The sequence below is a fragment of the Hyperolius riggenbachi genome, chromosome 3, assembly GCF_040937935.1.
Source record: "Hyperolius riggenbachi isolate aHypRig1 chromosome 3, aHypRig1.pri, whole genome shotgun sequence".
NCBI lineage: Eukaryota > Metazoa > Chordata > Amphibia > Anura > Hyperoliidae > Hyperolius > Hyperolius riggenbachi.
Window position 1 is genome coordinate 490,924,814 of NC_090648.1, and position 14,630 is coordinate 490,939,443.

The 14,630-nt window shown below is 42.3% G+C and overlaps 2 protein-coding genes across 3 annotated transcripts in view; one reads left to right on the forward strand and one right to left on the reverse strand.

Moving 5' to 3' along the window:
* Window positions 1-14,630, reverse strand: part of PHF21B (PHD finger protein 21B) — a 553,372-nt gene that overhangs the window by 86,470 nt on the left and 452,272 nt on the right. The window contains exon 12 of one of the 2 annotated variants that reach the window (XM_068278194.1): window positions 13,470-13,729. The exons of the other annotated variant lie outside the window; for it this stretch is intronic. Coding sequence (XP_068134295.1) covers window positions 13,694-13,729 — 36 coding nt within the window. The 3' untranslated portion in view covers window positions 13,470-13,693. Of the gene's footprint in view, window positions 1-13,469; window positions 13,730-14,630 lie in introns of those variants that run through there. 2 annotated transcript variants of the gene reach the window in all.
* LOC137560789 (uncharacterized) overlaps window positions 1-14,630 on the forward strand; it is a 308,947-nt gene that overhangs the window by 32,898 nt on the left and 261,419 nt on the right. The gene's annotated exons all lie outside the window — the stretch shown is intronic.

The following is a 14,630-nucleotide window of genomic DNA, read 5'->3' on the forward strand; positions in this document are numbered from 1 at the left end:
GCTTTTTTTTTTTATCATGGCCACATACCGGTACCATACAATAAAATGATCCAATTGTACAGCATGTCGATAAAAATCGAAAAACTTTTTTTCTTTCATTTGTTTGAGAAAGCTAATCAAATTTTTATTTGATAAGGCTTTGTGCACATCCTAGGCGGTTTTGTAAAAATCTAAGCGTGGTCGATTTTCAAAATCGGCCTGAAAGCGCTTGTGCAATGATTCTCTATGAGAGAGTTCATATCAGAGCGGTTCGTTTGCGATCCGCTTAGAAAAGCGGTGCTTGGGCCATTTTTGAGGCGATTTGCCTCAATGGAAGGTATAGGAAAAATGCAAAATCACAAAATCGCTTTGGCAAGCGATTGCATGAGCGTTTTTTTAAAAAGAGCGTTTTTTCCAGATCAAAAGACGGGAGCACACAAAAACGAGCGAACGCGCAGAAAATCACTGAAAAACGCTTTAAAAAAAAAGCCCACCGCGGACGGACACGCGAGCCGAACGCAATGTGAACAAGGCCTAAAAGAAGAATGGGAGTGGTGGATTTTTATGATCAATTTTTATGAGAATTGAATGGTGTGTGATAGATTGTCAATGACTTGATATATAGACCCAAGCATTTTTTTTTCTGAGTTTTCAATCATTTCTTTCATAATTGGGGAAAAATTGAACATAGTTGTGTGGTGCATTGGTTGGATTTCTGAAATGTTACAATCAGTGAGAAAAACTGTTTGCAATTCTTGAATTGAAAAGATATTTAAAGAGACTCTGTAACAAAAAAAAACATCCCCTGGGGGGTACTCACCTCGGGAGGGGGAAGTCTCAGGGTCCCAATGAGGCTTCCCCCTCTCCTATAGCTGCAGGCAATCCAGCGCTGGCTCCTCCGAAGTGTCCCGAAATCCACCCCCGACAAGCCTGACAAGGCTTGATATATTTACCTTCCCTGGCTCCAGCGGGGGCGCTGCTGCAGCTCTCAGCACGGAAATAGGCGGAAATAGCCGATCTCCGTCGAGTCCGCTCTGCTACGCAGGTACAGGAGACTTGCACCTGCGCAGTAGAGTGGACCGACGGCGATCGGCTATTTCTGCCTATCTCTGAGCTGAGAATTTACATCCCCGCCATTCAGAGGGCACAGCGAGACCGCCATGGGACACAGGAGGACGGGGGAAGCCTCAATAGGATCCGAAGGCTTCCCCACCCGAGGTGAGTACCCCCCAGGGGAACTTTTTTTAGTTACAGGGTTTCTTTAAAAAATTGAATGGTGTGTGGTCACCTTAACCATTTAAGCCTTCTGGACGTATAGGCCATGTGCGGACGTCCAGAAGGCCATGTACGCTTCCGTGGCTGATCTCGCGTACGCTTTCAGCCCACGGTTCGTTAGCCGAGGGATCAATGAATAGGGCCATGGTGCCCGATCAGTGATCCCTTTCCCCGGCAGAAAAAGTGACGGCTTCTCTCGGAAGCCTCGCTTTTTCTGACTCTTCCGTCCCCCTACGTCCCTCTAAGCATACATGTTACGCTTAGAGTGACGTAATGTAAATAAACTCATGGCTGCCATCTTGTGGCCAAATAGTAAAACCACCTAAATGTAAAAAAAAAAAAAAAAAAAAAAAAAAAATTTACACATTTATATAAAAAAAAATAAATTACAATTTACATCCCACCCTCCCAAAAATACCCAAATAAAATGTTTAATTAAAAAAACAAAAAAACATTACAATAAAAAAAGTAAATATTTACCTAAGGGTCTTTTTAAACTTTTTAAATTTGCATGGAAAGAAAATATTTCTATTTTTTTATTATTATAAGCTTGTAAATAGTGATGGATGCAAAACAGAAAAAAATGCACTTTTATTTCGAAAATAAAATATTGTCGCCATACATTGCGATGTGATAGGGACATAATTTAAACAGTTTAATACCCGGGACTATTAGGCAAATACAATATGTGGGTTATAATTATGGAGGCATGTATTATTTTAAAACTATAATGGCCGAAAACTGAGCAATAATGAATTGTTTCAGTTTTTTTCTTATTCTTCCTGTTAAAATGCATTTACAGTAAAGTAGCTCCTAGCAAAATGTACCACCCAAAGAAAGCCTAAATTGGTGGCAGCAAAAACAAGATATTGATCAGTTCATTGTGATAAGTAGTGATAGGCTAATGAATGGGAGGTGAACATTGGAGAAAAGCGCAATATGAATGCGCGTTGTTTTGTCTTTATGCGCGTTTGCCATCTTTCAAATATATGTCATTTATCACATAGACGATCAATGAGTTATTAAGAATTCTGAATTGTATGCAAATGTGATGCAAACTGTATGCAGCTTAAAGAGAACCTGTACTGAGTAAAAATATTCAAAATAAACACATGAGGTAACTTCAAATGAACATTACATAGTTAACCTGCCATCAGTTCCTCTCAGAAGCTCACCATTTTCTTCTGACAATAATCGCTTCCAGTTCTGACAATATTTTGTCAGATCTGAAATATATCAGTTGCTGTCAGTAAAATATCAGTTGCTGTCAGTTATAGCTGAGAGGAAAACTGATGTACCAGGTAATATCCATGTTTCCCTATGGCTCAAGTGGGCAATGTTACAGTTTAACTTTGTGCTGACCAGAAAGCTGTTATGGGTAATGGCCATTTTCAAAATGGAGGACGGAGAATTCCCTTGATCACAGTGAACAAATAGGACGCGGGACAGGAGAAAGACACTGAGGAGTAGACTACATGGAAGGTAAGTATGACTTGTGTATGCTTATTTTGACTTTTAATTTTCAGTTCAGGTTTTCTTTAAAGTCACAGGTCGTTTCTTTGGTTCCAACAGGTGATCTGTACGGAATGTTCATTACTAAGAGTTCTATGCACAGAGGGAGATATTGCTTGCTTGTCAGTCGGAAACAGCTGTTCTATCCCACAGTACAACAAGGTTCACAGACAGCAAATTGTCAGCACCATGGTCCTGACATCACACTGTGGGAGGGGTTTCACCACAATATCAGCCATACAGAGCCCCCTGATGATCTATTTGTGAAAGGAAAAGCTTTCTCATGGGAAAGGGGGTATCCGCTTCTGATTGGGATTAAGTTCATTCCTGGGTTACAGTTTCTCATCTTACTTAACCAAAGAAGCCAAGTAGCCAAATTTGGCGTTTTCTTTAGTTCCCCATTTCATGTTAATCCTTCTCTGCCCATCTTCCTAGCCGGGCCCCGCTGGGCTCCGATGGACGCAGCTCCTCTAGTAGTTCAGGAAGCATGGCTGACCCGCGGCGGATGTGCGCTTGTGGTTATTACTACCTGCTGCAAACCATTTAATTCGGAGAATGCAGGAAGGAGAACCCGCAAGTGCGCCTTTCTGTGGGGAAACATTTCAGAGAAACCACAGCAGGACGTCACCGATTTAATCCACGGAGGGCAGAGTGTCAGCTCCGCGGCCGAAGACAAGCTCCGCTGTGAGCACAGACGCCGCAGTGTCACATGGGAAAAGGTCGTCACCTGACACACTGTTATTTATGTCGTATTTGTGGGCCGCACACCATTACCTTATTACATGCAGTGGTTGATCCAATTACCGGGAATTTATCCAGCGTGTGTGGGGATAATGCAATAAAGCGATAGGTATTGGCAGCTTATAGGAGACCCTGAGAGCAACGGAGTGAAAAATAAACTCGGGGAAAATACATCAATTTCCACCTGCAGAGCTGGATCTGTGTTCGCTCTACGCTGTTTGATTGGATGCACGCCATTCGCAGAAATATGCGCACGGAAAATCGTTTACTAAACAAGGCCCGATACTGCATTAACTATAGTGATGTTAAAGGAGTCCTCAGCTTTTAAAAACGCCATTCTGTTTTTTAGGGGTTTTTCTTTCAACCGGACAAAACAGATTAATTTTTCCGCTTGATCAAATAATCAGAAAAATCGAATCAATATACCATAAACTGATGATCAATATTACTGAAAATATCAGACGATCAAATAAAAGTGTCAGTTTTTATATTTTTCTGTCTGATTTTTCCAACACGCCCGATCAGATTTTTATTGAAAAAAAAAAAAAAAAAAAATCAATTGTTTTTTTTTTTTCGATGAAAAAAATGTTTTATTTTCTATTTTGTATATAATCGATCATTTTTATTGAAAAAAAATGAGAAAATCAATAGATTTGTGTCCTTTATACTGTATATCGTGAATAGCTACCTTAAAACTGACCTAAATATCAAATTTTTCCATTGTCTTTATTCTTAGATCGAAATATGATTAATATTAAATTATTTCATGGGAGCATTAATTAGTCTCCCCAGTAAGGGGCTTGGCCCCATTAGAAAGCCTTTAATTATCATCACTGAGCGGTATTGGTAGCGATTTTTGCAGTATTTTCGGTTTGATTATTGCCATTTTTTAATCGTTTTTGAATTTAATACAATCGATCTTTACAGCAATTGCGATTTTGAATTTCCATAGTGATTTGCAATCCCCATAGGTTTGGTAGTAAACGCGCTGCAAAATCTTCTTTGTACAGAGATTGAAAAGCACATCAAATCAAATCAAAAATAGCTTTATTGGCACGACCAAGCTTCAATACAGGCATTGCCAAAGCAGGGGGAAATCATGGACATGGACTGGGGTGGGGGTGCAGTGAGTTAGCAGTTCGTGAACATTTGGGGGAGGGGGGGAGAGTTTACAGTTCATTTATGCTCCTCTCAGTCTGTGGCATGCTGTGACATAGTGTGCAGCGATTGTGACTGTGGATTCCTTCTCTCAGTCTGTGGCATGCTGTGACACAGTGTGCAGCGATTGTCACTGTGGATTTCTCTTCTCCTAGTAGAATGTAGAGTTTTCTCTCATCCTAATGTGTAAGAGTCTGGAAATAGTTCCATCTAAAGAAGGTTGCGATATATTTGGGGCAGGGCAGCAGGAAGTGATTTTCGTCCTCGAGGGTCTTCTGCTCACAGTGTTGGCACAGTCTCTCCTCCCTGGGTTTGTATGTCTGTCTGTGTCTCCCAGGCTTGATTTCGAGGTTGTGAGCACTCAGTCTGTAGATGCTCAGGATTTTCCTCTCTTGAAGGTTTTGGAGCTTTTCCAGGTATGGGGCTATTTTATATTCTCTCTGTAGGGACTGGTATATGGTCGGCTTTTGTGACTGTTTTATTTCATTCCTCCATTTATCTACATAGTCCTCTTTGCTCTTGGCTGTGGTGTGCTTTATCTGGGCTCTTGATTGGACTTGTGGATCTGAGTTTGGAGGGACCAAAATTGCTGCAGGACCCCCAATCACTATTGTGTGATCGCCTCCAGTGACTTCCATTAACCTTATGCTTTTGGAACCGCCAGCAATTCCAAAACGCTGCTTTTTATTTGTATAGTAGCTCTTTGATTGAATAAATCATTAGTTTAAGTCAGGAAACAACATACTCCACTTCCTGTGCAATAGACTGCAAGCTCCCCAGAGAGTTTGGTCTTTACCCCACCTCCCTCCAGGATGAACAGATTTAAAGTGGGTTGTAACATCAAAAAATAAAAAAAACATTCCAAGACATAGTGCCCCTAAAATGTATGTAAACCCACTTTTGTTTCTAAATCAGATCCCTATATGTCCTCCAATTTTTGTTATCTCTTTTAACCTGGTCTGGGTACCTTTTGCCTAACTTTCAGGAACTGTGCAGTGCCAGCGGAATTGTAGGACTTTTTTGTTTTTTCCTACCTACAGTAACAAGCTTTTATCACCATGCATATGGCAGAATGCTTCCTATTGCTGATAAGACAAAGACACTATGACCAGAAGGTAATTGAATCAAGATCCTCCCTTTGAAGAGTTTACACAGTGAGGGATGTAATCCTGCTGCCTAGGTAATGGTTGGTGTGCAGGGCTGTGGAGTCGAGGAGTCGGAGCATTTTTGGGTACCCGGAGTGGGAGTCGGTGGTTTCATAATCTGAGGAGTCGGAGTCGGATGATTTTTATACCAAATCTACAGCCTTGGTAAGTATTAGACTAAAGGTGCGTACACACATGCGACTATAGTCGTTTGTAACGATCGTTCCCCGATCTTTACCAACGACGATCGTTACAAAAAACGAACCACCGACTATTAAGGCAAACGACGAACGAGCCAAATCGCTACAAAAGAAAGTTCTGTCTCGGCGGATTTTAACCAACGACGATCGTTTGCAAAAGTAGTACATCGTTGGAAACGATCGTTCGTACTAGGCTTGACATGCGCATTTCACTATTTCTCCATGAAACTTCTCATTTTTATGCGCAGGCGCAATAGTTGCTTTCTGTGATGTAACGTTCGTTCTAACAATCCGATCGTTACACACATTTTAAAACTACCTTTACTTAGGTCGTTCTTTCATCAATTAAAAGTTCGTTCGTCGTTCTTAACGAACGATCGTTGTCGCATGTGTGTACGTAGCATTAGGAGTCGGAGTCAAGGAGTCAGGCCCATTTTGGGAACCAGGAGTCGGAGTCGGATGATTTTTGTACCGACTCCACAGCCCTGTTGGTGTGGCATAGTAAGCAGTGGCAAAAGGTAGGAAAAATTTGAACACTGAGCTGGGTTTAAAAAAAAAAGGAAAGAAAATAGGGCAGAAGTGTTGTCACTTTTGGCATCAAAGAGAAGCAGTAAAGATGGAGACCAGCAGAAATGTTATTTTCTTTTTTTCATATCACATTTCTCCTAAATCTGACAGTGAACACAAAAAAAAACAGGATAGGTAAGCTAAATAAGTCATTTCTTATTGCACGATTTTTATTTTTTCAGTTAATATGGAGTTTCATCTCACTGTAATCTATAGATTCCTCTCTAGTTACGCATGGCTGAATATTCTGGGGAGAAAGACAAAACAATCAGGGCTGGAACCCACAGGAGCGCTTTTGGCAGCGTTTTGGCAGCACTGCGATACGCTAGCGTTTTGCCAAAACGCTGGGCTAATGTTAATGGATGGGGCAACTTCCACAGGTGCGTTTGCGTTTCCCAGAAACGCAAACGCAGGACCTGCAGCATTTTGGGAGCGTTAGCGCTTCAATGTAAAGTATTGAAACGCTAGCGGAAACGCTCAGCAAAACCTAAACTGAGCGGTTTTGCTAGCGTTTTGCGGTTCAGCACACTGTAACAAAATTAAAAATAATTCACAGGACCAATCAGGATAAAAACGCAAAACGCTACGCACCCGCTGGGCAAAAAAATACAATGTTGCAAAACACGACCAAAAACGCGCATGAATCCGCTTGCAAACCGCTCAGACAAAACGCTAGCGGTTGCGTTTTGCGTTTGCTGATTTCAGTGGGTTCCAGGCCTCAGTGGAAATCTTGTCAGCTGCTGTATCGTATCGACTTAGAAGGCTCACAGCAGAACTTGTCTTTGGCCGCCACCGATCCTCCCCCCCCCCATATTATATGTACCCCCCCCCCCCCACACACACACACACACACCCCTGTGTAGTGAAAATAACATAATTAAGAAAATGGCTTACTGTATTTTTTTTACACTACTCATTTAGATTATTTAGTCAGTGTTTGCCCATTGTAAAGTTTTCCTCTCACTAATTAACATTCTGAAATGTATCACTGGTGGTAACATCTTTAGTGCTGCCAGGCAGTGCTGCTCAAATCCAACCCGGGAGACATCCGGATAGTTGCTATCTGGATATCTCCCAGGAAAGCTGTGCGGGGGGGGTCAATCTTACCAGAATGACGTCTTCTTCAGGTCCTTACGCGTCGCCTCCCACGCCGCATGCGCCGGTCACGTAACTACAAACACTTCCTCCTTCCGGGTTGAAGGAGGAAGGGTTTGTAGCAGAGCAGGGACAAGGTCCTCCAGCACCCAAGGCTGAGACACCAAAGTGCGCCCCCTCCATCCCTCCCACCCTAGCTGTCACACACTGATTGCTATTAGACTAAGAGGGCCACAGGGCCCACAACCTCCCCAACACCTTAATATCTAGTTATCTGGCTTGCAGTCACTGCTATGTATCCCCTTTTCTTATTTCTTTCTGCTTCAAACACAATTAGGAATAACAGCTGAATGAATTGTGCGCCCCCTCCTACATTGCGCCCTGAGGCTGGAGCCTCTCCAGCCTATGCCTAGGCCCGGCCCTGGTTTGTAGTCACGTGACCGGCGCATGCGGCGCTTGGAACGCATCGTGGGAGGCGACGCGTATCGACCCGAAGAAGACGTCATTCTGGTAAGATTGACCCCCCCTGCACAGCTTTCCTGGGAGATATCCAGATAGCAACTATCCGGAAGTCTCCCGGGTCGGATTTGAGCAGCCCTGCTGCCAGGTAATCTGTGCAGAATGTTTGTTACTAAAGGTGGCCACACACGATACAATAAAATTATCCGATTTTACGTTAATTCGATAAAAACGATCGGATCTCCCAAAAAAATCGAAACCTTTTTTTCATTCGACTGAAAAATCCGATCGGATTTCCCGTTTTCTTCGATTTTAATCGGTCCGGAATGCCAGATATTTTTCTTCAATCTTTCTAAAGATTGTATGGTGTGTGTTAGATTGTCAATTTATTAATATACATACCCTAGCAATTTTGTCAGAGTTTCCAATCATTTTTATCATAATTGGGGAAAAATTGAACATATGTGTGTGGTACATTGGTCATATTTTTAAAATGTTACAATCAGTCAGAAAAATTGATTGCAATTCTTAAATTGAACAGATATTTAAAAATGTGTATGGTGTGTGGCCACCTTAAGAGTTCTATGCACAGAGGGAGATATTGCTTGCCTGGCAGTTGGAATGGAAACAGCTGTTATTTCCCACAATGCAACAAGGTTCACAGACAGCAAACTGCAAGGACCATGGTCATGACATCACACTGTGGGAGGGGTTTCACCACAATATCAGCCATACAGAGCCCCCTGATGATCTATTGGAGGAAATGCAGTGGCGTAGCTAAGGAGCTGTGGGCCCCGATGCAAGTTTTACAATGGGGCCCCCAAGCACTCTATACATAACAATTGATACGGTGCACCAAAACCAGCCAATGGCAACTACAGTGTCAGAGGTGCAAGAAGGGGATGGGAAACAGCTTGTTAATGATTACCACTATTCAAAGTATCTGTAGAAGTGATTACTATGAGCACAGGACCAATAGAGAGCTAATACTGTAGTTGAGGGAGGGCCCTTTGGGGCCCCTCTGGCCCAAGGGCCCCGATGCGGTCGCTACCTCCGCACCCCCTATTGCTACGGCCCTGAGGAAATGTAAAGATCTCTCATAGGAAAGGGGGTGTCAGCTACTGATTGGGATGAAGTCTAATCCCTGGTTACAGTTCTGCTTTTAGAGATGTGTTTTCCATTTTACAGGAAGCATTTCGTGGTGCGTTTTTCCTCGCTCTAAGCGGCGAGGGCCGTGCACTGTCCATTACCGGGATTTTTTCCAATCGCTATCTTCGCTGTCAGGCTTTCAATTTCTCATTTGTGGTGCACGCCGCTATCAATAATGGATCAGATGTGAGCAGCGCGTTCTCTGGGAGTCCCTGATGGCGTCAGCGGCGAATCATGGCTGCAGGCCGGACGCGCAGAGACGTAAGCGGAGGTTCGGCTTGTTTTTAAACTGATACAACAGCTTCAGGCAGATGAGATACTCCACAGGACGAGCGGCAGAATAATCCGATTTGTGCGAAAGATGATCGTTTTCACTGATCCGCCTCCACCCGATGTTAATGGATGGTTGTAGAAGGTAAAATGACTCCTGTTTTCAGGGCTCTTTTATAGCAGAAGGGATTGGCTGCGTTTTGCAATCCATTTGCGGTCATATGAAAAGCGCAAAAACGCAAGGACGTCTTCCAAATGATAAACATTGTGTCAGGCCAATCGCAGATGTCCTGTCTGCTGACTTTCTTCTTCTGTGTTCCTAGCATCCAGAGGAAAATTCGCAAACACAATCGCAAAACAATTATATTATATCATACAGTATGAAAAGGCCTTTATTGACGTAGTCCGACATAGGAAAAATGGCTGCCGCAAGGTGGCGCTGTTGCCAGATAAAATCAAGCACAACATCAGCCCCCTTCAGATCAAACTAAACGTGGCCACACACGATACAATAAAATGATCCGATTTTACAGCAATTCGATAAAAACGATCGGATTTTCGAAAAAATCAAAAGCTTTTTTTTAATTCGAGTAAGAAATGTGATTGGATTTCCCGTTTTTATTCGATAAAAGTCTATCGGGAGTGCTGGATTTTTCTGATCAATTTTTATTAAAATTGAATGGTGTGTGCTAGATTGTCAATTTACTTATATATACTTCCAAGCAATTTTCTCAGTTTTCAATCATTTTTTTCATAAATGGGTAAAAATTGAGCACACGTGTGGTAAATTTGCCAGATTTTTTAAGGCTAAGTTCACAGTGGGACGTTAAAGTCGCGCTTTAAAACAGCATTTAACACAGAATAACTCACTGCAATGAAAAATCAATGCCCTGTTCACAGTGCACACGTTGCGTTGGTGTCTAACGCTGCACGTTAAGTAAAAGTACTGCATGCAGTGCGTTATACACGTTATTAGCTGCGTTGGACTGTTTGCACGTGCTCAGTGATGACTTGACAGCATACTTTTCATTGCCTGTATTTTTTACTGTATCTGCTGTATGCGACGGTACCGCTGCGTTGCCACTTTTTGGGCGCGTTGCGTTGTAAGCTTGCGGTGCGACTCGTGGCATCAAAATGCAACGTCCCACTGTGAATCTAGCCTCAATGTTACAATCAGTCAGAAAAATTGATTTTAATTCTTGAATATAAAAGATATTTTAAATATTGTATGGTTTGTGGCCACCTTTAGTCCATCATTTTTATCGCCAACCGCCCCATCCCCCGACTCTGCGGCATTTAATGTAAATATGGCATGGGCGTAATTGGGCTTGCTGTAGGGGTGCTGCTGCCGGACCTGGATTGGCATGGTGTCACCCTATGTGAATCCCTTTCAGTAACATGCTGCGCCGCATAAAAACAAAATCATGCAGGTGTACGTGCAAGGGGGCGGAGTTACAGTGCACAAGGGGCGGGGTTACAGAGCACAAGCTGGCACTGCCCCCCCCCCCTCCCGCTGCTGATGTCAGGCTCCCTTCTTGATCTAGTGGTGTGAGGAAGCAGAGACCCTCAGGATTCTAGTGGCTGCAGCATTTTCGCCATCATCCACGTGTCTGTGTGTCTCACACACTGCAAAAAATAAAGTGCAGTGGGGAACATGGGTGATCGCCAAAATGAATTTGAAAATGTTACGCGAACCCTCGCCAAGCTGAGCTGTCTAATGCTTTACATGGCCACCTTTACCTTTAAAGAATAGTGATGATTGTAACCAACAAATTACGATTTCGATAAATTTTGCGTACATTTTCACAATTACGCTTATACGTAATTACGATTTGCAAATTCAATTGATTTTGTGTAGTCATTCGTAATTTTGCATAAAATTTTGCGAAATTTCACGTAATTTCATCCCTACTTTAGCAGTGAATAGCAAACCCCCATACATGCTATTGACACCAAAATTGCTACATATGTTAAAAGGGCGCTATGGTGAAAAAGTGTAAATTTAAAATATGTGCAAACAAACAAATAAGAAGTATGTTTTTTCCACAGTAAAATGAGCCATAAATTACTTTTCTCCTATGTTGCTGTCACTTACAGTAGGTAGTAGAAATCTGACAGAAGCAACAGGTTTTGGACTAGTCCATCTCTTCATGGGGGGATTCTCAGGGATTTATTTATTTTCCAAAGCACTTAGTGAATGGCAGTTGCTCCGTCCAACTGCCAAAAAACTGTGTAGCGAGCAGGGAGACTGGCCAGCATAATTGTTTAAATCCTTTTTAGGGAATATATTTATAAAGAATAAAAGCCTTGCTGAGAATCCCCCATGAAGAGATGGGCTAGTCCAAAACCTGTCGCTTCTGTCAGATTTCTACTACCTACTGTAAGTGACAGCAACATAGGAGAAAAGTAGTTTATGGCTCATTTTACTCTGGAAAAGACGTACTTTTTATTTGTTAATGTTTGCACATATTTTACATTTTAACATTTTTCGCCATAGTGCTCCTTTAAGGAGAATCGTGGAGTCAAAAAAATAATTTTGCAAAAAGACCTTGTAGTTTTTGAGAAACTCGATTTTAAAAGAGCAAGTAAAAAATTGTTTTAAACTTAGAAAAATGACAGTTTAAAAAAACATTTTTCTTTGCATTTTTAAAATCGAGTTTCTCAAAAACTACAAGGACTTTTTGAAAAATTATTTTTGAGACTTATACCCACTATTTTGCTTAACATATGTAGCAATTTGTAGCAAAATGTAGCAATGGTAGCAATAGCATTTATGAGAGCTTTGCTATTAACCTCAATAGTCGGCATAAAATTATTCAAAATTTCGCAAAAAATACGCGAAATTTTTAAATACTACTTTTACATACAAAATTAATTAAGATTTTCCCTTAAATTTCGCATTACGATTACGATGTGTAATTGCGAATTTCAATGCGAAATTTAGGCCCACCAATTTCTACAAAATTGATTCGGATTTGTCAGTGGAAAAGAAAATTCCATCCATTTTCTATATGACCATTTTATTGACTAAATATAAAAATATTATGTGTTTGTTGCTTGTCTATATAGAGCTGTTTTAGGCATAGGCAAACTGGGCAGGTGTGAGTGTGCGGGGGCGATACATGCAAAAAGGAGTGAAGGCCCCCCCCTTCCTCCAGTGCCCATGCAATTATACTTTACCTGTCAGCATCTCCCACTGGCTCCACTCTCTCCCTTACTTGGTTTCCAGCGTAAAATGTGTGTATGTGTGACATCAAACACGCCCCCACGTTACGGCGGCAACCATGTGGCGCGCATGTATGTGAGGGAGAGTGTGGAGACGGAGCCAGTGGCCGACACCAGGTAAAGTATTTATGCACGGGTACTAGTGGGGTACATTGTACTCTGGGGAGATAGCACAATATCGCACGCCATCATACACGCAATACATGTGACCAATTCCGGCCCGATCTGGTAGCATCGTCAATCAGGCATGCTCTTGGTGGCACTGATGATACCTCGTCTGATTATAATCATCTAATCAGATGGTCGAACAGCCGCCTTGTCACCTGATGTATGGCCAACTTAAAGAATAACTATCAAAGTTTTTCTGTAAACCCCATATACCTATAGAGCTTTTAGCCAGCAACACTAAAATGCTTTTCTGAGGCCTCTCAGCTCAGCCTGTGTGAAAAAAGGCCTTTCTTACCAGCTGTTTTGTAACAATTTTGTGTCAGCATGAAGGGAGGGGGTGGGAGGCAGAGCTGAACTGTAACCTAGCTGTAAACTGTTTACTTTACACTGCAGAGAGAGAGACACACACACAGGCAGGAACACAGAACTTCAGCTGATGATTATTTACACACATTTGAAGTTATATTTATGCTTTCTATCATTCTGAACAGATTCCAGTCACAGTATTACAGCCAGTGAAGATTGTTTCTGTATGCTAGATGTGCTGGACACAGTCCACCATAGTAATGCCCTCAGTGAGAACTGTTCTCTGTAAATGTCATTTTCTTTATGTACAGTAAAACATGAAAAGATGAAAAAAAAGCCTTTGTTTTGCTATTTGCTAGTAATTACTGGAACTATATGCGACATTTAGAATTTTAGTTAACGTTGATAGTTGTTCTTTAAGTGTAGCCTTGGTCCTATAGGCTGTCATCGATGCTCCATGAAGTGACATTGGGCGCGAGTCTAGTAAAAATAAAATCATTGTAAACAGTTTATAGATGTTCCTCGTCACTCGGCTGCTAAGTGGCTTCTCGCTGTGGTTATTGACAGTAAACTGCCTTCACCGTGTACTAAACACCAGGACAGGCGAAAGGCAGAGAATCCTTCCAGCCATCCTGTGACTTTATCGCTGTCCTCTTAATGACAAACCAAACAGGATTGTTGTCACTTGTTCAGTGTTTATAGCAGCAAAGTGATATCAATCAGAGACCGCAGACGGTATGCAAACAGGAAACATGACAGCCACAATAACCTGGGAAACGCCCCCAGCTATCACCTTAAAGAGGCCCTTTAGTAACATCTATCTATCTATATATATAATAGAGTAAGTGCCTCAACCTTCGAGCAAGAAGAAGAAGTACTTTGCATGAGAAAATGTATGCGTGCTCAATCACCAAGTTTTAGGCTTCTTTTCCACGGACTGTTGAGCTGTGTGCTCAGCAAGCAGTTACCAGGCAGCAGCAAGCAGTTACCAGGCCGCAGCAAGCAGTTACCAGGCCGCAGCAAGCAGTTACCAGGCCGCAGCAAGCAGTTACCAGGCAGCAGCAAGCAGTTACCAGGCAGCAGCAAGCAGTTACCAGGCAGCAGCAAGCAGTTACCAGGCAGCAGTGAGCAGATACCAGGCAGCAACAAGCAGTTTCCAGGCAGCAACAAGCAGTTTCCAGGCAGCAGCAAGCTGTTACCAGGCAGTAGTGAGCAGTTGTAAGAGTTTGAGAGGCATGTTACTGCCTATCAACTGTCCGTGGAAAAGAGGCCTACCCTAGCAAGTCTGGCTTTGCAAATCTGGCCTAATTGGCTATTCATGAGGCAATGCTCATGCAAATATGCATTTGCTTTTGCATGCCAAACTATGCAGGGTCAAAAA